Genomic DNA, 26,334 nt, shown 5'->3' on the forward strand with positions numbered 1-26,334 from the left:
AGTATTTTTTTCAGTATGAAACTCATTCTGCTTGCCTTAATTAGTGTGATCAACATATAACATGAAAATGATTCATCTCACATATTTGCAACACAACACCCCCTAAAACTAAAACAAAATTGCTGTTATGTTTCAATATTATGTAAAAATATATTTGTTGGTCTTTCAAAAGCAATACATTAAAAAAATTCAAAATAATTGAACATGTATCATTTTTTTTTAATAAAAAATTGAGTGAATTATTCTAATTGAACCATTTCCTGTTAGAGGTAAGGAACATTATTGCAGTAAATATTGATAGAATCATTAGTAATTCTAGATAGTAATGATTAGTTTACCTACTAAGCTTAACAACAACAACAAAAAAAACAAGCAGCCCTTTTTTTAATGGAGAATCACCAGAGAGGTCTCCAAATCCCCAAATTTCCAAACTTTGATTAAGGATCACTTATCTAAACATTTTTCAATGATTTCAATGATCTTTTTAACTATTGGATATGTGAGGGTCTGCTAGAAAATAAAAAAAAGCATGTGAGAATGCCTCGTTACTCCTATTTAATTTCAGCTTGTTTTAATTCCAGCTTCTCATCATTCAAAAATAAAAAAAACCCTATCCAGATTAATCTCTCCATTCAGATAGAGTAAATCTGATTGTGGTTGGATGTAGAGAAGTATAAACATATACCATCCCCACACCCTATTGGTTTATGCGTTGTTATCCATCACACCTGCACATCATGCCACACACACACACACACACACACACTCCAGCAAGAACATAGCAGACATATGAAGTAGTCTGAAGATGATCCGTGCATAGACTCAAGAGAACTCAAGCTCTCGAAACGTCCAACTAAACTTTAACTTTAACATAGGTACCACTTTAAAATAAGACTACCTTCATAAAGGGTTCATAAATGGTTTACAATTATATTATTAATGGTTATTAGTTAGGTTGTAAATGCCTTAAAAATCATTAATAATCAGTTATAACACATACATAGAAAGGGCAGCAATATAGATGGCTGTGTGATATAGTTCACTATTCGGCAAACAACAGGTCATTGTTGCCCTTTCTACGTATGTGTTATAACTGATTATTAATGATTTTTAAGGCATTTACAACCTAATTAGTAACTATTAATAAACTAATTGTAAACCATTTATAAACCCTTTATAAAGGTAGTCTTATTTTAAAGTGGTACCATATTTATATTGTATTAAAATACATTTATTTTCAATGGGTATATACAGTTGTGGTCAAAAGTTTACATACACTTGTAAAAAAACATAATGTTATGGCTGTCTTGAGTTTTCAATAAGTTCTACAACTCTTATTTTTCTGTGATAGAGTGATCGGAACACATACATGTTTGTCACAAAAAACAGTCATAAAATTTGGTTCTTTCATAAATTTATTATGGGTCTGCTGAAAATGTCACCAAATCTGCTGGGTCAAAAATATACATACAGCAACAAAATTTGTCAATTTTGGTGATGTAGCGAGTTGTGTCAATCAAATTAGCTTCATGTCATGGCCTCTTCACTTCTTGTAAGTGATTCTGATTGACTACAGCTGTTGACTTCTCATGAGCCCATTTAAATAGGGCTCATTTGACCCAGTGATTAGACTCAGCTACAAAAGCTACAATGGGAAAGTCAAAGGAACTCAGTGTGGATCTGCAAAAGCGAATTATTGACTTGAACAAGTCAGGGAAGTCACTTGGAGCCATTTCAAAGCAGCTACAGGTCCCAAGAGCAACTGTGCAGACAATTATACGCAAGTATAAAGTGCATGGAACAGTTGTGTCACTGCCACGATCAGGAAGAAAACGCAAGCTATCACATGCTGCCGAGAGGAGATTGGTCAGGATGGTCAAGAGTCAACCAAGAATCACCAAGAAGCAGGTCTGCAAGGATTTGGAAGCTGATGGAACACAGGTGTCAGTCTCCACAGTCAAGCGTGTTTTACATCGCCATGGACTGAGAGGCTGCCGTGCAAGAAAGAAGCCCTTGCTCCAGAAAAGGCACCTTAAGACTCGGCTGAAGTTTGCTGCTGATCACATGGACAAAGATAAAACCTTCTGGAGGAAAGTTCTCTGGTCAGACGAAACAAAAATTGAGCTGTTTGGCCACAACACCCAGCAATATGTTTGGAGGAGAAAAGGTGAGGCCTTTAATCCCAGGAACACCATGCCTACTGTCAAGCATGGTGGTGGTAGTATTATGCTCTGGGGATGTTTTGCTGCCAGTGGAACTGGTTCTTTGCAGAAAGTAAATGGGATAATGAAGAAGGAGGATTACCTCCAAATTCTGCAGGAAAACTTAAAACCATCAGCCCGAAGGTTGGGTCTTGGGCGCAGTTGGGTGTTCCAACAAGACAATGACCCAAAACACACATCAAAAGTGGTAAAGGAATGGCTAAACCAGGCTAGAATTAAGGTTTTAGAATGGCCTTCCCAAAGTCCTGACTTAAACCCCATTGAGAACATGTGGACAGTGCTAAAGAAACGGGTTCATGCAAGAAAACCATCACATTTAGCTGAACTGCACCAATTCTGTCAAGAAGAGTGGTCAAACATTCGACCTGAAGCTTGCCAGGAGCTTGTGGATGGCTACCAAAAGTGCCTAGTTGCCGTGAAAATGGCCAAGGGACATGTAACCAAATACTAATGTTGCTGTATGTATATTTTTGACCCAGCAGATTTGGTGACATTTTCAGCAGACCCATAATAAATTTATGAAAGAACCAAATTTTATGACTGTTTTTTGTGACAAACATGTATGTGTTCCGATCACTCTATCACAGAAAAATAAGAGTTGTAGAACTTATTGAAAACTCAAGACAGCCATAACATTATGTTTTTTTACAAGTGTATGTAAACTTTTGACCACAACTGTATGCAGCTGAAGCAGTAGGTGGCCTAGTGCATTCCAAATTGATCAACACTAACATTTTAATAGTATAACATTATAGACATTATGGCTTTTTGGCGAGGGAGAGAGCACTATAGAAATCTGTGGTGTGGCTCAAGCTTTTGTCCTTAATTGCATTTTTTCCCCTTTTATTACTTTAACTTTTATACTTTAAGTAGTTTTGAAAGCAGAACTTTTATACTTTTACCAAAAGAGTAAAAAGCTTGAGTTGATACTTCAACTTCTAAAGAAGTATTTAAACACGAATATCTATACTTCTGTCTACAGAGTAATGAATGGGAATAATTTTATACATCTTTTGCAGTGGGTGGTGGTGATTATGACCATCCCCCATATATTATCAATCAGTATATTCTGCAGGTCAGTGCAGCTATATAACATGAATTAAAGCTTCAGTTTATTTTTTATTTTTTTTATAAAATGAGACATGCCTTTATACAATAATTATACATATTTTGTACATCAGTGTTTTGTCTTTTATTAAAGTAAAATGCTGTAAAACTGATCGTTTTGACTGTAAAAGGCTTTTATGGAAACATGGGCGTCTGGATTTAGATCCTCTTACACTGCAAAATAGTTTCTCGTCCAATAAAACGAGTAAAGGGAAAATCTTTAATACACTGGTTGCACCAGCAGCCAACTGTGAAGCTGCTCGAGCAGCTAAATTATGACCAAATAACCCAGAAAAAACAGCAACTAAAGAAGTAAAGACACTTTCCTGAGACTCCTGAAGGCCTCAGTTCTGTCCTGATCTGAAGGTGAATCCCAAGAGGCCGTGCAGAACCCAATCAAAAGTAGGGGTGCCTTGAGGTGGTGCAGGAGGGCGCTGGAGTCTCGGTTTAATAGCTGAAGTCTGTGAAGCTGCTGCCAGTTGCTGTTGTGTGGAGAGGCAGGGCGGCCGTACACACCGCCTCATAAAGGTGATTGCGGGAGCTGTATGTTTCGGTGGCGTACGAGTCAGTGTAAATCAGGAAGCCTCGTAAATCAAGGTGGAAAAATCCCATAGTTTAGATTGCAAACACTAAGATTTATGGTGGTTCCTCTCAAAGAGCCAAACCCTGAGGATCAGCAGCATAATGCAGTTCACAGCTTCATCCGTTTACTACAGGAGACGTAGACGTACCTATGCACCTGTATATTATGAACAGAACAGGGTAATGGTATCATCATAATCCCAGTGGCCTTCATGGTGGACAATTTGAGATAGTTAAATAGAAATATAGATACTTTATTGATCCCCGAGGGGAAATTCTAGACTTCTAATTTCTAACTGATATTCAAAAAGTTATGGGACAGCAATATGTAAATTGATCATGAAGTGTTACCTCAGTGCGAAGCTCAGAAACATCCACAGCTGTATATGTTGTTAGGTGTTATCTTGTGAGTGAGTGAATGAGTGAGTGAGATGGAACACTGGCCAGCGTGCTCATGGCAAGGCAAGATTAATGATCAGCGTTTGGAGTTGGCTTGAGGCCTGATAGTGCGTGTCAGATGGATGGGACATTCCATTTCTGAAGTTTTTTTTTAGCTTACATGGAACATGGCAAAAGTCATGGGACACATGCTGATGAATTTAGAATTTCTAACTTCTAAATTCTAGAATTCTAATTTGTAAAACAGACTACCGTATTTTTCACACAGTAAGGCGCACCGGATTATAAAGCGCACTATCAATAAAATAAAAAAAGGAAAAAAAAAATCTTGTCTATTTTCATTCATAAAGTGCACTAGATTATAAGCCGCATTTTAAGAGACACTATAAGGAACTTCTAATTCAGCAGGTCTCGCCACTGGGTGGTGGTGGGGGGGTAGCTAGCTAACTAAGTTAAGTAAAGCTAAGCTAAGTAAACAAAATTATAATAAAAATAAAATTACATTTCTTTTAAAGTCAAACGAGTGCTGGATGTTAAACGACACAGATTTCTCATCTGAAAACTGTTTATTTGGGTGACTAAAACGCTTCTGTTTAAACTTAGATTTATGGATTTCTCCAGTACAAAGGCTGGAGCATTAGCATTAGAGGCTAACCGCTAGTGCAACACTAAGGAACCCTGAGCAAACTCTGGTAAGCCAGGGCGATATTAGCTAGCAGTTTATCCCATGTAGCTTGTTTTAACACGATAAACAAGAAGACTACAGTACGATATACTCCCCTCTGAAGGACGAAAGAGCTGGTACGGTTAGTGACTAATGCTAATGCTGCTCCAGCAGTGCTAGCCTGGGTTAGCAGCAGGCTAAAGGCTGATAACACTCACCTCTGAACGGCTAAAGAGCTAGCTCCTAGTGCAGTCAGCAGGTAACGCTAATGTTGTTCCAGCAGTGCTAGCCAGGGTTAGCAACAATTGTTCTGACTTGTGTTGTATTGTATTGTATGTGTTTCATTGTGTTATTTCTTTTTGCCACTAGGTGGCACAATTTCTTAGTACTGCTTGCCACTAGGTGATGCAATTTCCTGTTTCCTGTATGGTGATAGAGCTCATTGTGAGCATGACATTGCACAGCTTGCTGTTCTAAAAAGAATCTCCTTGCATCTTGCGTGCAATCATTAATCCAGGCATCGTCTGTAATTACATGTTATATATTCGTGCTAAAGATTCATATTAACAGGTTATTTGATATAGACAACTGTAAAACTGCTTTATTTTTGGCCTCATAGCTGTTACTCTTACAAAGTGTGTGTTCATGTGAAACCATTTCTGTGTTTTAGTTTTACTGAGTTCCTGGCGCACTCTTCCTCTGAATGGCGACAAATAAATCCTTTTTCAACCTCAAGAGTGTTTGGACAAGTTGTCTATCTGCGTAGCTGATGAACCGGGGTTTTGAAGTGAGGGCAGAATAACAATACTCACCTCTAAACAGGGAAATAGCAGTTAGCAGATAATGCTAATGCTACTCCAGTCTCTAACTAACTGTACTAAACTGAAACTCATGTAAAAAATATCATTTGAAATTACTCTAAATGCACTTTATGAACACAAGTATTGGGTCATCTGCTCATTCAAGTTTTTTTTTAAATCAAGGGTATTAAAATGTTTATCCTGCCATTATTGGAGTAACTGTCTTTTTTTGGAGCATTGCTGTGAAAATTTGATTATATTCAGAGACAAACTCTGAAATTAAAACAGAAAAGGGATTTTATATAAAGGCCTAAAGAGTGTATATAAAATTGGCAACTAGAAATGAATTATAAATAATATGTTTTGTAGTGTATAAACCCATATAAAAGTCATAACCTCCTTAAGGATAAAATATATAAGCTTTTATTCATATTACTTAGTAAAGTTACTATGTTACTATTTTGGAGATACCAGGCTTTGTTATGACAGTGGAATACAGTTAAAACCGGCTAAAATTTACGATACAGGGGTTTTGTGTCTGTGTGTGTCTGTGTGTGTGTGTGTGTGTGTGTGTGTGTGTGTGTGTGTGTGTGTGTGTGTGTCTGTGTGTGTGTGTCTGTGTGTGTGTACATACTGTACACGTATCTGTGTGTTCTCCCAGAGCACGATGAAGAATAGCACTTGGCAGCTTTACTTCCCCAGGTTTGCACGGCGAGTCTGCCTGGACTGCAGCCATTTCTCTGAACACTCTGACTGTAGAGCCACTTGCCAAAAAGCCTCTTGAGTAAAGTTCAGCCTGTCCCCCTTATCTGCACCATGACATCACACTCCACTGGAAAAAATGGCTGTACTGAGCAGTGCTGCTCCCCCATACGCTGTAGTGCTCAGCTGTGTTAATGCCACTGGCAAACTTAGGGGGGGCAGGGGGGCCACTGCTACCCCTAGTGACCCCATTGGGAAGAGAACGTACTGATGAAGTGGCCAAAAAAAGAAAAAAAGAGAGAGTTAGTGCCCTAATGGTTGCCCATCTTGTGGAAGAAAATATTATCAAGTGCCGGCAGTTACAAAGTTGAACAAGAAAACATGATAATGTGTCTTAAATAAATGGTCCCCATTTATTATTTTCCTACCGCCCTGCTGTTATGAAGTGCTCTCAAGGTCACCTCTCCATTATAATGCCCCAAAAGGTGCCTTATACAGTAGGTGCCCTCACAATATGACAAATTTGGCATTTGATAGCAAAAGACAAAGTCAAACAACAATGTTGTAGAGTATAATATGGGAATTGGCCTGAGCTGCATGTGCCAACACTCTGGTTGGCCAAGTACAATACAACAGTTGGTCCAAGCCGCTTGTGCCAACGCCCTGGTGGTCGAGTATAATGTTGAAATTAGCCCGAGCTTTTTGTGCCAACACCCCAGTTACTGAGTATAATATGGGAATTGGCCCAAGTCTCTTGGACCAACATTCCAGTTTGCCAATTATAAAACAACAGTTGGTCCAAACCACTTGTGCCAACGCCCCGGTGGTTGAGTATAATATTGAAATCAGCCCAAGCTGTTTGTGCCAACACCCCGCTTGCTGAGTATATTATGGGAATTTGCCCCAGTCTCTAGAAATTGGCTTGAGCTGCATGTGCCAACACCCTGATTTGCCAAGTATAATACAACAGTTGGTCAAAGCGTCTTGCGCCAACACCCTTGTGGTCGAGTATAATATTAAAATCAGCCCGAGCTGCTTGTGCCAACACCCCGGTTGCTGAGCATAATATAGGAATCGAAATAATATGGGAGTATAATATGGGAATCAGTTGCTGAGTATAATATGGGAATCATCGCAAGATGCTTGTGCCAACATCATGGTTGCATGGTTATAACAATTGACCTAAGTCACGTGTGCCAACACCCCGGTTGCTAGTATAATATGGGAACTTTCCTTAGCCGTGTGTGCAACACCACATTTGGCAAGTATAATATGGGAATTGGCATGTGCTGCTTGTGCCAACACCCCGGTTGCTGAGTATAATATGGGAATTTGCCACTTGGGCCAACAATGCCAAATATAACACAGCAACTGGCCTAAGGCACTTGTAGCAACACCCCGGTTGCTGTTTATGATATGGGAATTGGCCTGTGCTGCTTGTGACAATTCCCCGGTTGCCGAGTATAATATGGGAATTTTCCACTTGTGCCAACATTGCCAAATATAACACAGCAACTGGCCCGTGCCACTTGTACTAACACCCCGGTTGCTGTTTATAATATGGAAATTGGCTCAAGTTGCATGTGTCAACGCCCCGGTTGCTGAGTATAATATGGTAATCAGCCTGTGTACATTTTGCAAACACCCCGATGGTAGAGTATAATATGGACTGTCACTGAAATGAATATTATTTTATCCTATATTACGAACCTTAGCTTTTGCCATGCAGTAGGTGTCCTGTTTATTTGTTAGCCCCTGCCCTTCAAACAGCCTGAGTCTGCCACTGGTTAGCGCTAAAAAAAAAAAAAAACACAGCCGTCTACACCTACGTAGGGATCATGCAGTTCCTGGGCCGTGGGGTCAGGGCCAGTGCAGAGCATGGCTACGAGAACTTATGCACTGTCAATACACAGAGACAAGCAATACACAGCTGTTTAGAATTAGCCAGGAATTTGCTCGGGAAGGTGGGGGTGGTGGCTGTTGTGGACGGGGGTAATCTTTTGTTTTGCATGTCAGAGAAACCCACCAGCATGCATCTTCAGGTGATGCTTCCGACGGCACGGGATCTGGAGGTCAGTACCGTGATGCTGAAGCAGAAAATCAGCTTTAGTTTATCAGCGTTTCTGCGAACATCTCGACTGAAGGCCTTTCTACAAAGGGTCGAGCTTATCCTGTTAGATAAAGACAGATAAAGAGGGTGAAAAGAGATAATTCTCCATGGCCAAAAAGGATGATATGCCTTGGATGGCCTTGTGGCATTGTGATAACATTGTGTCCATTGGAGCGGGCAGGGTGTTCGATAAACTGCTCGCCAGCTGCTCTTCATGTTGTCGGGACATAATGTTATGAATGAACGAAAAGTGCATTAAATTTTAGAAAGACCTGCGTTATAAAGCCTTTATTTGGCTTTGTTACACAATGTCAGTAGTTATTATCTGTCTGCTGATTAATACATAAATAACTACTCTCCTCAGCAGAGTAAGATACTGACACTATGGCCTAAGCGTCCTGAGTTTGAATCTTGGGTCGTGCTGTTTAGCCATCAGCAGCCGGAGTCTGAGAGAGCACAACTGGAGTAGCTCACTCTGGGTGGACACAAACAATCCTGTTTAAAATTAATTGTTTTTCTGTTCAAAATCAACTCAAAAACCGATACGATTATCCTATAGCGTGAGCCAGGCGTTACATTATTATATATTATATTATATTCACCTTCCTGTGCAACATGATTAACCCTTTCAGACAAGAAGGCTGTTTTCTGTCTGTAATCAAACACAATTAAACACTACTATCCTAATATAAAAATCTATATTAAAATAAATCTAAGTAACTCAAATTTTTGGTCTTAAATATGAAAAAACGTTTTATAAATCACAAAGAATTAGTAATAATGAGCTTGTATTACTTTGCCTCATTTGTTCTGTAGTGGTGACATGTCCTAATGTCTGAGTTGCTGTTTTTTTGTTTGTTTGTTTTTTTTGTCTAGTGACGTGGGCGTGGCTAAGCTACTGTTTCATTGGCTGGTTTATGATCTTTTCTCATTGACAACAGGCCTCTATTACTGTTCTGTTTAAACAAATAAATGAATCAATAAATAATATATTTTATATATTTTTATATATATTTTAAATAAATTATTAAATTAGCATTATTAAAATAGCATACATTGTTTGAACTCAAATGATTTAAGTCTGTTTTACATAAAATTGGATATTTCTAAACAATACTCTAAACTATTTTGAGTTAGTTTACTTTTTTGTGGGCACATATAAACATTCAAACTGAGATTTTTGAGTCGAACCAACTTAATAATAACTGAGTTTAGTCTGTTGCCATTAACAGCTTCTTTTCTATTGGCTTCTGTCACAATCTATTTGCATACTGGGTGTGTCCAACAGTTTCTGACAGACACTTACCATCAGTGTGTAGTGATTCCTCCTGGGCTACCTTAGAAATAAATCAAGTTCCCCTTTATTTGTAGTAACTTTTAATTGTTTAAATTTATGCTAACTCAAGTTTTTATTCCAGATTACTTAACTTTTTTAAGGCAACCGGTTTCCTCAAATATTTCAAGTAAATTCAACTTATCCAGGGTTATGGTGTGGGGCTTATTTTTATGTTTTAAGATAGTAATTATTAGCCAGTGCTAACACAGGAGGCGGGAAGCTACTATGCAGTGCTGTACTATGCAGGGCCAGGTCTAGCACACATGCCGCGGTTTGGTGGTGTATACATGAGGGAGTAAAACTCACGCTACAGTCACAACAAGCAGCCTCTCTGTAGCGCCGTTAGCTTATAGCTGACCCCGCTCCAGCGGCCCGGCGGCCTCGGCCCGACTCGAGGGCTTGCTCTTTTTTTTTAAACCACTACCTTAAACCGCTGCTGTTAATCATTTTATTTTTCAAACACACACTGCGGCATAGATCATTAGCATCTGTTTTCCTTGGACGTGCTGGGAGCCCAAGGTGGGAGACACTGGCACACTGAGGTTAAGCTGACTGTAATTGTCCAGGTTTTTCTAATCAGTCTGTGGCACTGTTTTGGAAGGAGGGCTGAGCTAAAGCATACTTTGAGGTGAATGATGCAAAATGAAAACTTTTGGAGGATTTCAAGCGTTGGCAGAGGCACTGCAGAGTGGGGTTATTTACAGTGGGAAAAGGAAAGGCCTAATTTGAAACATCTGAGGCCACGAAAGAGAGGTGGGCACCGGAGGGAACAGCGGGATAGTGCCTCATGCGTAAAAAGAACAAAAAATGTAAAAAAAAAAAAAAAAAAAGAAGAGGAAGGGGCCACATCAATTAGAACAGGGGGCCTGCTGGATTTTTCAGATTTCAGGAGTGACCAGAAATTGATCTGATATGCTTTCAATTATATAAAGTGTCCCACTTGCAATTTTCTTGCCTTTTTTCCCTGAATGTACTGCGTGAAAAGGAATGTAAATGAGAATTAAAGCAGCCTTAGTGTCTCGTAGCTTTTCATAGCTTTTGTTATGCTGTGCTTTTTGTTATAAAGGTTTTAATTAACTCCTTAATTAACCACTTTAACCCCACCCACCACCCTTTTAATCTAAATGCATACATTCGTTTATTGTATATGTGTTTTAAGTGCATTTGTTGGAGTTTAACGTCTATAAAAAATAAATTAAAAAAAAAATACTTTTTTCACTAATTGATAGTGACAGTATTGTAGTTTTACATGAGAGTGAAACACTATAATAGTGTAGGTTTAAATAATTAATGTTCAAAGAAAGAAACAAACAAAAAAACGCCTCTGTATTCTTTGTTGGTGTGATTGGTGTGGTGTAGTGGATAACACCACCGTCTGCTAGTAAGCTGCATAGTCTGGGTGACTATGCAGGACTATGTCTCAGGACTTTATGTTTATTAACGCTTTTATACCCCCCACCCCCCAACCCAACACTTTTATCCAAATGCAGAAACTATTAAGAAACCTATGGTAAAAACTAATATTAACCATTTCATGTATGTTCTGGAGTCCCTCAAGGTTCTATTTTAGAGTCAATGAACTATTTTTATTATTTTAATTATGACAGTATCATAGTTATGAAAGAAGAACTAAGGTGTGGACATAATTCCAATACAGACTTCACCTCTTTTTGAGCTGCTGTTGATGCATCACAGCACACTCGGAGGAAAGTGCAGCGACTAGGTTCTGATACATCAGCTCACAGATGCCTTGTGCTGATTCATATCACCCTTTGGAGTGATGTGGGAAGAGACCGCCATCTACCCACCCAGAGAGAGCCCGGCCAATTGTGCTCTCTCAGGGCTCTGGTAGCCAATGGCAAGCTACATGAACAGGATTCGAACCAGCAATTTCCCGATCATAGTGACAGCGCTTTAGACCACTAGAACACTTAGAGCCCCCCTATAAAGTTTTCGTTTTTTAAACAGAAGTTTGTTTCTGATAAAATAAAATGAGTTCAAATCTGAGTAAGTAGATCATTAAACAGTATTTTACAAACAAACATATAGCAAAAATATAGCAGCACATGCCCAGATTAAACAGAACTCCCTATGTTGTTAATAATGTTGATGATCAGCCACTGTTTAAACTGGTTAAACTAAAGGAGAGAGGCTAGTTGTGGTGTTGTTGGTCAGTTTGTGTGAGGTGCTAGACTAGTACTGTCTGAGTGAATATCAGCTAATTAATGTTACAGAATGATAGAAGAAGATTTTAACAATTTAAACAAGCATGGTAATCAGGTATACGTCCAACAATGCTGCAAAATTCTGTGTTTCTACATTAAAAGCTGTGGGAGAAGCAGCATTTAGAAAAAGGGGAGCGAGAATAATAAAAATAGTAATAATAATAATAATAATAATAATAATAATAATAAGAAGAAGAAGAAGAAGAAGAAGAAGAAGAAGAAGAAGAAGAAGAAGATTAGTAAGTTGAATTTTCCAAGCCAACTTAACTAGACCAGATAAAGGAAAATGCAACCTTTGGAAGAATGTTGGATAAAAATGTGTTTTATCTGCTGAAAAGTTTGTTTAAAATGAGTAAAAAATAAATAAAACATGGCATACAATTTCATTTCAGTGTTTTTTTTTTGTAGAAGAGATCGTCGGGCTGGGTTTGTTCGGTGATCCTACAATCGTCACTGTAATAGGCCCTAAAATAGAACCTTGAGGGACCAAACCTGTTAAGCTTAATAACTACAATACTTTTATACTTTTAGAACTGAACTATTAGCCTTAATAAAACATACTGAGTGAAAACCTTCTGATAAAGTGTGAGTGACCCGTTGCGAGTGTAAATTATAGAGAAAAATAAAGCTATAGATGTATACAGTAGATATAGATCAGCTAACAGTTAACTGTGTGATTTATGGAAAATGGGGAAATGGTACATCATTTATGGATGTCTGGTACTATACCTGCTGGTACTACACGTCATAAATCTCTGTTATCTCTATCTTTACGTACTATATATGTATATATATTGTGTTAGTTAGGTGGGGGGTGAGGTTTTTAAGAATATATAAATATATATAGAATAGAGTGATATAGAGAAAAAAAAAGAGGTACTGTGCCTTTAAGAGATGGAGAAAGCTGGCTCGGTGCCCATTCTCCAATCTGCTGATGATGAGGCGAGGAAGGAGCCAGGAGCCATTTTTAGCGATGAGGTCATCCTTTATGGCTGAAAAGAAAAAAAAAAAAAGAAAGAAAGAAAAACAGCCATAGAAAGAAGCGCAGTAGCTGTCGATGCCTGGCGCTATCAGCCAGGACCCCCAGTTTAATGCATATATATTTATATATACATATATGTATACATACATTCATACATATATGCATATATATATCTTGCATGCATGATATATATATATATATATATATATATATATATATATATATATATATATATATATATCATGCATGCAAGAGCTTGACTTGAACTGATTGGTCATTGGTGCAACAGGTTCTTAGTGATGCACATCAAAGGTTACAAGGTCACATGTTGAATAGGCTGTTGGGATCTGGTAGGTGATGGATGGATTCCACCACATCCATCACATTCCATCAATGGTTCATGCACCAAAAATCCTTATAACATATACAGGTTGCATCGTTTTTTAAAAGCCTATAAACCATAAATACACTTTTTAGACCCCCATTTATTAAAGTTCCACTGAGACCCTCATTTGGAAATCTCTGAATTCAGTCAGCAAGTTCAGAAAGAACAGAAAGATCTACAGAACTTGAGTCCAGAGCAGTTGAGGCTTGCGTGTTGTGTTCGACCTCACATACCCTTACTATTGAACTGAGAATCTCTCCCTCTCTCACACACACACATACATACACTCCCCCCCCACACACACATACACACATACACACACACTTCCCCCACACGCACATATACGCACACACATACACACACACAGCACTGCCGTCCCATCCCTCAAATGATTTTCCTAAATATAGACTGTCTGGCCAGCACAGCTGGGCTAAAGTACAAATCCATGAGTATAGCACCATCTATAGGGACAAACACAGCCTAAACACGCATTAAACACAGCGCACAGACAATTCAATGAGCCTTAGTGCTTAAAATACATACATACATACATACATACAGTACATAAAATATATGCACATAATAACATATACAGTAAATATATAAAAAAAGCATTCCAATTGGTGCTTCCATCAATTATGCATACATATATATATAATAATATATAATGTATTGTATAATATAGTTGATTTGACTGATCAGTGCTCTTATTGTGTGTATGTTTATATTTTTACTACAGTAATATATGTAGTGCTTCTAATGCTGTTCTCTACTCCCTTCTTTACTGTAAAAAACGAACGAGGCATAAGGAAGATATTACATCATCCTACAGACCAGACTAGACCACACCTACTTCCTCTGTTTACGATATATACATGTATATATTTGTCCAAAAGTTTTTAACACCTTGTTATCTGTAAAACTACAAAATAACTTAACTGATTGAAAGAAATACTGAATGGAAACACATTTCAGGGCTTCATCAACATATCTTTATATCCCTCCCTCATGAGACAATTTTCAGCTCATTCTAAAACATGCTACAGAATATATTTTATAAATATAATAAAAACTAAATGTATATTATGTATAGCAACAAAAGGCATTACAACAAGTATGGTCGCAGTGTGAAATTACATCATCGTTTTTGCTAGACCACGCCTCCTTCCTCTGTATACAATATATGTCCAAAAGTTTGTAGACACAGTCTCATCAGTAAGAATGACTAAATAAAAGAAATATTTAAAAACAAATAGATATGAACTTATGTTCATATATATATATATATATAGTGATTAATACTCATGAGAATGTCTACACTCTACTATATTCTCTGCTATATATATATTCAACCCATTCTGTATACAATATATATTAATATATCTTTATACATTTATAACTTTTTACAATTATATATATATATAAGAGGCATTACAACAGCAATAGGCGTTGTGTGACATTAAATCATACTTCTTGCTAGGCCACGCCTCCTTCCTCTTTATTCAATATATGTCCAAAAGTTTGTAGACACTTTCTCATCTATAAAAAAAGCAATACTGTCTGAAAACACACTTAAAAATAAAACATGAAAAGTACTATTTTCCCATTGAGATGAGTGGATTTATCAGTGTCCTCACTGATGATACTGTGTTTATATCAGTAATAGACGTAGTTTTTTTAATGCTTTTTCCCCTGTCTCTACTGTAAAAAAATGAGGCAACTGGGTGATATTACATCATCCTTCAGACCAGACTAGACCACTCCTACCTTTTTATATATATATATATATATATATATATATATATATATATATATATATATATATATATATATATATATATATATACAGTATATGTGTATATTGTATGGGACCATTTCTGCCCATTCTCTAATATTCTACAATAATATAATGTTCCATTCATGCAGTTTAATGGGTTAATCTGTGTTGTTACTGATGGTTCTGTGTTTACTACAGTATTAGATATAGAATTTGTGTTGTTTTTCTCTCCTCAACTGTAATATCGAGGCATCTGGGTGATATTACGTCACCCTTTAGTGTGTGTATATAAAAGTTTGTAGACACCTTCTCATCAAAAACATAAAACCTTATTCAGTGGTGCAGCATTCTGTATGGATTTATCAGTGCTGTTACTGTGTTTACCACAGCAATAGTCGCTGTGTGATATTACATCATCCTTCTTACTACACCCCCCCCCCCCTTCTTCCTCTGTGTACAATATATGTCCAAAAGTTTGCAGACACTTTCTCGTCTATACAAAAAACTGACTGAAAACACAGATACAAAGAAATTAATATTTTATGGCTGTAAATGAGGCATCTATGTGCTGATATTACATCATCCTTCAGATGAAACTTTGAATATATATATATATATATATATATATATATATATATATATATATATATATATATATATATATATATATATATATTTGTTGAACCGCCTTTAGCTTTGATTGCGGCACACATTTGATGTGTCAGTGTTACAGTAAGCTTCTGCAATGTCACAAGATTTAATTCAATCCAGTTTTACATAAATTTTTACCAAGATCTTTGAGCATTAATAATGGTAGAGTCTGACTGCTGTTCTTGCTGTAACGATGTAAGATGGCAACCTGTTTATGCACAATTGGACATTTTTGTCATTTGTGTCTGAATTAACATATTGTCGCTGTCCAATGAAAAACACTTATCTCCAAAATAGCAACTTTACAGGATTGATAAAAAATCTTTTTTACTCAAGTTCATTTTGACACAAGCAATTTCCTTCGCTACACTAGAAAACTCCCCGTTACTGAGAAACAAATGAAATGCTGGGGGAAAAACGAATTGTCTGAATAAAAAAAAAATAGTTTTGTTCTCCATGGTTGCGCAGCTGAACTTTTCCCAAAAGTGTTTATTACGGTTAGCGGGAGAGACGTTGTGTCAATCCATGAGTAGCACAGGGCATGTTTTAGCTTGAGTTAGATGGTTTAGCTGGTCTACAAGCATGAACAATACAGACAACCAGTATAACCAAGCTGGTTGACCAGAATGACCAAAATCAGATGCAACATACATTATACTGAGTGTAAGTTTGAGGGATTAGCTGAATTAACATATCATCGCTGTCCAATGAAAAACACTTATCTCCAAAACAGCAACTTTACAGGATTAATAAAAAACCTTGTAAACTTTCAATGGAAGTCAATGTAAAAAATGTAAAAGTTTGTTTCAGGTCATTTTAAAGTATTTCTATTGGTTCGTTTATCAAGAAATTTTGGCACAGTGTAAAAGACAGTTTCTCTGTTCAAATTATGCAGTAAACTAAAAATTGACAAAAATGGAGATAAGTGTCTTTCATAGGACAGCGACAATATGTACGAAGTAGGGCTGCAATGATTGGTCGTCATAATGAACTAATTGTTGATTTAAAAAATTGGTGGCTCAGCAGTTAGAGCACCAGGCCTTCAATGACGAGATTGTGGGTTCTATACCCATTTTTGGCAGGCTAAAACTTTTTTAGGCCCTTGATAAAGACCCTTAAAACTCAGTGGCTGCCCTCCGCTCCGGGCACGTGTTCTCACAAAAATCACAGTGTGTGTCTTCTGAGTGTACTCACTAGTGTGTATGTGTGTGTTTACTAAACTGAACACACAGGAGGCAGAGGTCATGGAGAAAAAAACATTGAGTAATCGACTAATCAGAAAATTAATCATCAGATTAGTCGACTAGTCAAAGCAATCATTAATTACAGCCCTATTTTATAGTGTGGTAGTGTGCGGTTTGGGACACAGCCCGGTTTTACTTAGCACCACCATAACTGAGACTCCAATATGACTCCAAATGTTGTATTACTGTATATAAATGTTACTACTACTAAATGTATTATTATGTAATATTGTATGGGCATGTCTGTGTGTGTGTATGTTTGTGTGTATATGTGTGTGTGTGTGTGGGCAGGCATATTCAATGTACAGTCTTGCTGTACTTTTTTTACTTTTTTTTTTTGTTGACAACCTAAAATACTGTATCAAAGCTCTACATCAACACCATCATCAGCAGAGACGGTAATCTTTCAGCCTATATTAGCCCCCGACGCACAAAAAAAACATGTTATTCAGGCTTTCCCCTCATCCACCCGATTTCACATCGCAATTACGGCCTTGTTTTCTTACCCGTGTCTAATTTCCTTTAATTTGTTTTTCTAGCATATTACCCCTCGGGCCTGCAGGAATGTATCCATTTCAAAGCTCTTTTCAAGCAATCCTTCCATCCAAATAGCTTTCATGACTGCGCACAGAGCTCGGCCTGACCCACACGCTAAAGATGTGTGCTTTAGTGTTTTCTCCTCCGCCGTTTTCACACTGAATACCTTTTCCTGCGAATAGAGAGGGCCTTCAGCCAGCCGTTTACACAGAGCTTCATTTAGCACCTTACAGTAAAGCTGAAGCCGGGCCTAATGTACAAGTGACACAGCCTGAACCTCGCTATATAAAATAAAGCACTGACAGGTCAAGACAGATAACCCTTTGAACTCTAGGCTGTTTTGGTGTGTTTTTTCTCCGTTTTTGTCAGTTCCTCTTTCAGGTCTTATAACCAGAGGTGGAAAGTAACGAATTACATTTACTCACATTACTGTAATTGAGTAGATTTTATTAGTAATTAGTCATTTTAAAAGTAGTTTTTAAAATAGGTAATTTTACTAAGTTCATTTTGACACAAGCAATTTCCTTCTCTACACTAGAAAACTCCTCGTTACTGAGTAACAAATGAAATGCTTGTACTCAAAGTAGTAGTTTAAGTACTTTTATTTGAGTAGAATTTTAGCAAAGTAAAGGTACTTCTACTTAATTAAAATTTTTTAGAACTTTTTCCACCTCTGCTTATAACACAGTAATTATATTAGACAGTCACATGCCCTGATTTTACTCCAGAAGTCATACGACTGCTCAAAATATAATCATTTAAAATGTAAAAGTCAGCAGAATTGTTATATTTTCCTGGAACTGATCATGTTTTGATCAAGATTTTACCAAGCACCTGTTTTTTTTTTACTTTTTGAATGTATAGGTTTCAAATATATTCACACCTAAGATATCTTTTAAGAAATGGTTAGAGTAGAGTGTATATGAGTTGAAAGCATAAGAATATTGATGATAGAGAGTTCATTACATGGTTTATTACTTTGACCAAATACATGGAGAGCATCAGACGGACTTACAGGGGTTGGACAATAAAACTGAAACACTTGTTTTCAGACCACAATAATTGATTGTCTCGACGGACAGTTCTGGTGGAAACAGGAGAGTTGAGGTGCACATTGAATTCTGTCATGATTTTATTTTTTAGCCGTGGTTTTATGTTTTTTGGATACAATCCGGGTTAGCACCCGACATCCCTTTCAGACAGCTTCCTCTTACAGCGTCCACAGTTAATCCTGTTGGATGTGGTTGGTCCTTCTTGGTGGTATGCTGACATTACCCTGGATACCGTGGCTCTTGATGCATCACAAAGACTTGCTGTCTTGGTCACAGATGCGCCAGCAAGACGTGCACCAACAATTTGTCCTCTTTTGAACTCTGGTATGTCTCCCATAATGTTGTGTGCATTGCAATATTTTGAGCAGAACTGTGCTCTTACCCTGCTAATTGAACCTTCACACTCTGCTCTTACTGTGTGAAACACAGTACTTTTGTGAAACTTCACACTAGACCTCAAGCAGTTTGGACTGTGTGTCTCTCCACTCTTCCTCCAGACTCTGCTCCCTTGATTTACAAATGAAATGTAAAATTTACTGATGATCAGTGATGGTATGGAGAGACATGTCATCTGCTGGTGTTGATCCACTGTGTTTTATGATATCAAGTGTAAAATCAGTGCAGTTGTTTGTTTTCCCACAAAATCTTACAGCACTTCATGCTTCCCTCTGCTACTGACAACTTTTATGGAGATTATGGATTAATTATTTCATTTTGTCCAGCAGGACTTTGCACACTGCCCACACTGCCAAAAGTACCAAATGGTCTTATATAATAATAACATTGTCTGAGAAACTGTAAAACTGTAAACTTTTCTGAGAGCAATAAAATAAATATATGCTTAAAATAGATCACTCTGTGTGTTTAATACATCTATATAATATATGAGTTTCACATTTTGGACTGAATGAAACTTTTTCTTTTCCTGTCACTGCAAAAAATCCACTGGCAAATTCATTGGATGATTATGGATAAGCTGGAGTTTCTAAGTGTGAAAAAAAGCACTTCCAGGAACTCCTTCCTTCAAGACGCTGAGAAAACTATTCCAGGTGACTCTCCCTCATAAAAGCGCTGAGATTAAAATACCAAGAGTGTGCAGATCTGTCCTCAAATATAAATGAGCTACTTAGAAGAACCTAAAGCAGCTATAAAACATATTCTCTTTTAACACTTTATAATTATAACAGAATAATTCATTTATAGCTTTAATGTCTTTAATATTAAATTTACAATGTAAAAAATCATAAAAAGACTTGAAACTTTTGACTGGTACTTTATATTAAATCATTTTTTAAGCAAGTCTCAAAGTCTGAAAAGGAGTAAAGTTAGTCATAAATCAATAATTATTTTTTTGGCTTAGTTTGGACAAAATAACTTGACTGGTGACTTTTTGTGCTTATTTTGATTTTAATGGCTTAAAATTAAATAGAATTTCTAAGTAATAGTGTTTAAAATCATTATTTCCAAAATAAGTAAAAAAAAAAAAAAACTGTATACAACATATTTTAATGTTTTTAATTGTTTACTACTGAAATAAAATGAATACTGAAAACACAGAACAATATTAAATGCTTCAGCACTGCAGCACTCCAATTATAAACCTTCTAAAAAAAGTAGGATTTCTTTGGGTTTTTTTATAAGCAGAATACTAAATTTTACTTTACTAAATTAAATGCATATTCTGCATATTATATTCATATTCAATATTATATAAGACCAGTTTTTATTTTTAATTTGATAGTTTATTAGTTTAGCTCCATTCACCCTCTATTGCTTTTTGACACACTCGCGGGCTCCCTCTAGCGGTTATCAGTCATTATATCGGATATATATTAGAGCACATGGAAAGTGGGCAGTCTGTCCCTAATAAACGGACTCATTACTGTTTTAAACTCTGTATTTGTTCCATACACTGTGTAATTAACACTGAATTAACAGACCAATAGAACTGCTCCAAATTGACTTATAATAACTCTTATTTTTCATTAACTTAACTTTAGAAAATTTTTGCCTTTTCCTGTTCTATAAGTCACTATTCTGGAGATACAGATTTTTTTTATAGGCCAGAAAAGAATAAGATAATCTTTTATAAGATCACAAGGGGTTTAAAATCGGTTTAATACTGTATAAATGTAGTTAAATATAAATAAAACAATACGTTTTTAAAATAATGTATACACGCGTATAAAAAAGTGGTAAAATTATTTATTTATTTATTTTATTTCAAATGTGTTTTACGGTTAAAAAGACAAAAGTTTAAATTGAGGGAGATACTTTTGTCATTGAAATAGAAAACAGGATGTTAAGGTTATTTATTAGTAAAAAAAATATGACAAAAAAATAAAAAAGTAAATTATAATAATAATAATAGGTAAATCAGTATTAATGTATTAATGTTCTGTATCCTAGTTTCATGGTTTTGATAGGGTATTTAAGGCACAGACAATCCCAACTATCCCCAAAACAAAAAAACACTATGTTATGTGTTCAGTTTTTATATATGTTGTCATAGCCTTTACTGCCATCTAGTGGTGAAAAGAGTGAAGTGCCTCTTTCCACAGTGAGCACATTAAGGCTGTAATCAGATTCCCAGCGCAAACCAGATTTTTTGACATACAGCTCTGGGAAAAAAATAAGAGACCACTTAAAAATGATGGATGATCACAAGCCACCACACCAAGCTGAACTGCTTGAATTTTTGCACCAGGAGTGGCATAAAGTTATCCAAAAGCAGTGTGTAAGACTGGTGGAGGAGAACATGCCAAGATGCATGAAAACTGTGATTAAAACCAGGGTTATTCCACCAAATATTGATTTCTGAACTCTTAAAACTTTATGAAAATGAACTTGTTTTTTTGTATTATTTGAGGTCTGAAAGCTCTGCATCTTTTTTGTTATTTCAGCCATTTCTCATTTTTTTGCAAATAAACGCTCTAAATGACTTTTTCTATTTGGAATTTGGGAGAAATGTTATCCGTAGGTTATAGAATAAAACAACATTGTTCATTTTACTCAAACATATACCTATAAATAGTAAAATCAGAGAAACTGATTCAGTCTGATAGTCTGAACAGCCAGACACCACACGAAGTTGCTCTAGAATGGGATTACAAACAGATTTGTAAGAAGTGTGTGCCAGAGGGGTCAAGAAATAAAGTACACGTCTTTAGTCTATACTTTACATTTACATACTTTATACATTTTAAAAATAGCCTCATTACTCCTATTTCATTTGAGCTCGTTTTTCAGTCCGGCTTTTTCCTCTCTCCATCCAGATAGAGTGAATCTGATTGTGGTTGAATTAAGAGAAGTAAAATATCAGACGTCCTCTGAGAAAATTACAGGCTGAACTACCTACTGTTTTTCTCATAATTTTAGTTCTGTCTGGACTCACATCTCTGAGTTTTGTCACCTTGCGTGTAATAAAATGGCATTTGTCCACTGCCTGCAGCGCACCGTAATTACACTTTTAGTGCGCATTTTCACAGAGATCCACATAAACACACAAAAACAGTGAGTGGAAATGGAGGAGCTACTGAACGTGATATCATGTGACCAAGAAAGCCAAAAAACTCACTGGTCCTCCTGTTTTTTCAATTGCAGTCCAGATGAAAGAGTTGTATCACTGAGTAGAAGTGTGAAATATTTTTCACAGACGTCCCCCTGAGAAACTAATCCCGTCTTGATAGGGCTACTGAGGCGTTTAAAAACTCCAGCAACACTGCTGCTGTGTCTGATTCACCATTTGTTGCATGTCAGTCAGTGGCACTGCTGATAATGACTGACAAACCACTTAAATAAGGTTTCTGACCATTAAAAAACAGCGTGAATAGAGGATAGTAAAGTCTGTTATTATACAGCAGAACTACAATTGGATGCAAATTGAATAATGGATGTAGAAACAGGAAGTTGATCAGTGCATATGAATAATGCAGAGACTCTCAAACAAACTACATTATTTGACGTAGCTTTATTTGTTCTGAATACTGAGCACTCACAAGCAGCAGTAAGTGGATTATGAGACCACAAATAAATACAGCAATAATCATACTTACAAAGAGATAGGATTAAAAGAAGACAAAAAAAAAAGACAATAAGAGCAATTTAATAAAAATCTGATCTCCTGTAAGATTAAAACACTGACAGAAGCTCCGCCGCCTCCCATTAAGTGACTCTTGACGTTTATGCACGGAACATGCACTGCACCTCTATGCTTAGAGAGTTACTCAGTATGAATTAGAAAACATATACAGTATATTGAGGTTTGATTTTTTTTCTGTTTGTTGTTTGTTTAACATCTCAGATCTCAGTACGCTTAAATAACAGACTCCCTACCAACAGAAAACACCCATATTTTTGTTTAACAACACAAATAGCTAGGCTATATATATCTCAGAGTTTCATATTTCCATATATTCATATATTCTTATATATGTGTGTTACCTTTTCACCTTTTCACTCTGCTCCCTTTACCTTTTCCTTTATTATATTGATAATGATTATTATCATCTACTGAAATGACCAATAAAGCCCCTTTCAAACATTCAGGGTATCTGTCCCAGATCTTTTCTAGATACTGTAATCCAGAAAAGTGTGAGACGTGTGTGTGAACACAAATATCTCAGGATTAGTTGTACTGAACTGAACATCACCTGAACTTTATCCTGACAGTCCCTTAGTATAAAGTCTGGGTATTGGCTGAGTGAGCTCATGTGTGAATAGAGCACAACACAGGCCCCGCCCCTTGCCTAATCCACACAAAACATGTCCTGTAGTGGAAACAAATCAGACATTGCCTGAAACAATTTCCAGCTATATGGCAGAAAGTCATGCCTGTTCACCTTTTTTAAGCCGGTCTAGTCTTTTAAGGTGGGCTGGTAGGGGTCTCCTGTACTGCATTAATACATTTTATTGTAAATGTAATAAATATGCATTTTTTCCAGATATGGAAATGAGAGATCAGCAGCCAGTGAAGCATAAGCAGGTTGAAAACTTACCAATTTTCACTGTCATGCAAAAGGCGTGTCGTGCATCCCCAAAAACTTTACAGGCGACGTTTAAAGGAGAAGATTTAAAAAAAAAAAAAACTTCTTACATTTTTTATGAAAATCAATGAAATATAAATATTTAGTTTCAAGTCCAAATTTGGAGCCTTTTTCTTACTGGTTCAATCATCATAACATTTGGACACCATATAAAGACTGGCAGATTATTATTTTAGACCAGGGATATCCAATGTTTTGCGATCTTCATACTGTTTACTGTACTGAAAACTAAAAACTTGCCACCGTTCAGAAATTAAATTAAGGGACTTAATTGAGACCATTTAAAAATGATGAGTTTCTTTGATTTTACCTAATTTAAAACCTCTGGAATATAATCAAGAGGAGGATGGATGATCACAAGCCATCAAACCAAACTGAACTGCTTGAATTTTTGCACCAGGAGTAAAGGCATAAAATTATCCAAAAGCAGTGTGTAAGACTGGTGGAGGAGAACATGCCATGATGCATGAACATTGTGATTAAAAACCAGGGTTATTCCACCAAATATTGATTTCTGAACTCTTAAAACTTTATGAATATGAACTTGTTTTTTCTTTGCATTATTTGAGGTCTGAAAGCTCTGCTTCTTTTTTTTTGTTATTTTAGCCATTTCTCATTTTCTGCTAATGAATGCTCTAAATGACAATATTTTTTATTTGGAATTTGGGAGAAATGTTGTCTGTAGTTTATAGAATAAAACAACAATATTCATTTTACTCAAACACATACTTATAAATAGTAAAATTTATAGAGAAACTGATTCAGAAACTGAAGTGGTCTCTTTTTTTTCCAGAGCTGTATATTTGTTATAGATGGGCATTTATTGAAATAAAGAACAAATCGCTGCGCATATTGGTTCAATACAAGCCGGAAAATTTAATTGCCAAATAAAGGATGTTCTGTATTTTACAGAATGGGTGGCAACCCAGGTGGCAATCAAGGTCTATAAACTCTCCTAAATGAAATAAGTGACTGGGGATGCACTTAAAAAGACCATATTTGGCTGAACTTAAAACGTATACGATGCATTTGGATTAAAATACTGAATATCAAACACCAAATACAGAGGTTTTTTTTTTTTTTGCAGGTTTTCATTAATTTTGCCTGTATAGAAGTGTCCAGACATTCTTAGGTCATTCTCTGACACTTTAAAAAGCATGTGTAAACCCAATGCTGCATTTACAAAGATCATCTCACTCCAAGCTAAACGTCACTGTAGTTTGTAGTTTTCACATCAAAATTGCTTTTTTCCCCCCTTTTTAGCCACATAATTTCGGCTATTTCCAAATATTCAGCGCATTCCTACAAGTAACGTTAAAAAAGAAAGATGATGAATACTGACATCGACAAGGCATAGCTCTTCCCAGGGAGCATGTAAACTATATTCATAAATATATAACAATACTCAAATGTCATCCGATCTGTGCACAGAGGGCAGTTAAGTTAGTTGTGCCGCTGTTTGAAATCTGAACGGATGTACCTTGTTCTCGGGGAAGGAAAGGGAAGGACTGCAGCGAAACGCAGTCAAAGCGCATCAAAACAAATCAGTACCAAGCTTTCTCTCGTCTTCCTCACATCCCAACACAACACGCTCTTCACCCTCCACACACCAAGCCAACGAGGCCATATGGGGCGAAGGCCAACACTTCACTTTTTAGGCATTTCTGTTTATGTCACCTTTTTTTTCCCCAGCGTCACCCAGCAGGGGGCAGCATGGAGCCGAAACAAGACAGACGTTCGTCATTCTGAGATGCCTCTCAGAACAGACCCCCCCCCTATTGATGGTATATATATATCAGCACTGCAACCAAAACAACTAACACACGTACATACTGTACACAGTGCTGTACAACAGTCTGATACACCGTGATACACCGACTGCTGCCCTTACATCATCCAGTAAAAGATACATCAGCCTACTGATTCCAGGATGTACTATAGGGATGTACTATCAGTGGAGATGGCCTCTCTGTTCTGATTTCCTAGTGTCGACTCTGAGCAGCTCTAAGACAGCTCTGTTGCAGAACCGGGTCGTTTCTGGTGGGTTAAGTCCATGTAAATGTCTGAGCGGAGGAAGCGAGGGTAGGGGTCTTTCTCCATGAGTCCATAGATCCTGCTCTGGGCCAGGTCAAAGCAGCCAGCGCTAATGTTCTCCATGTTCTCCTTGGTCTGCTCCCGGGTGTACGAGTCCAGATTGACCTGAGGAGACAAGATAAAAGGACGGCATTAGAGATGTTCCAATTACATTTTCCTTTTTTTGCTTCCGAATCCGAGTCATTTGATTAAGAGCATCTGCTGATACAGAGTCTTGATTTGATACTGTGGAGATGCAGTAACACAAACAAGTTTTCCCTTAGGGTTATTTTAATTACTTTTTAATTATTATTAAAAAACAGCGTAAAAAATTATTAATATTATATTATTTTTTTTTGCACAAAATGTACAAGTACTAAATAGTCATATAAACGATTTCCATTTAAATATGCATCTTTTCTTAAAAAACAAATTAATAAA

General features: G+C 36.7%; 1 protein-coding gene across 5 annotated transcripts in view; it reads right to left on the reverse strand.

The window, feature by feature from the left end:
* Nucleotides 1-22,726: 22,726 nt before the first annotated feature.
* LOC103021936 (regulator of G-protein signaling 3) overlaps nt 22,727-26,334 on the reverse strand; it is a 63,812-nt gene continuing 60,204 nt past the window's right edge. For all 5 annotated transcript variants that reach the window (XM_022667430.2, XM_022667431.2, XM_022667432.2 and 2 more), the window contains one exon: nt 22,727-26,019. In XM_022667430.2, the coding sequence (XP_022523151.1) occupies nt 25,825-26,019 (195 nt within the window). In that variant the 3' untranslated portion in view covers nt 22,727-25,824. The remainder of the gene's footprint in view (nt 26,020-26,334) is intronic.

The sequence above is a fragment of the Astyanax mexicanus genome, chromosome 22 (assembly GCF_023375975.1).
Source record: "Astyanax mexicanus isolate ESR-SI-001 chromosome 22, AstMex3_surface, whole genome shotgun sequence".
Classification (NCBI taxonomy): Eukaryota; Metazoa; Chordata; class Actinopteri; order Characiformes; family Acestrorhamphidae; genus Astyanax; species Astyanax mexicanus.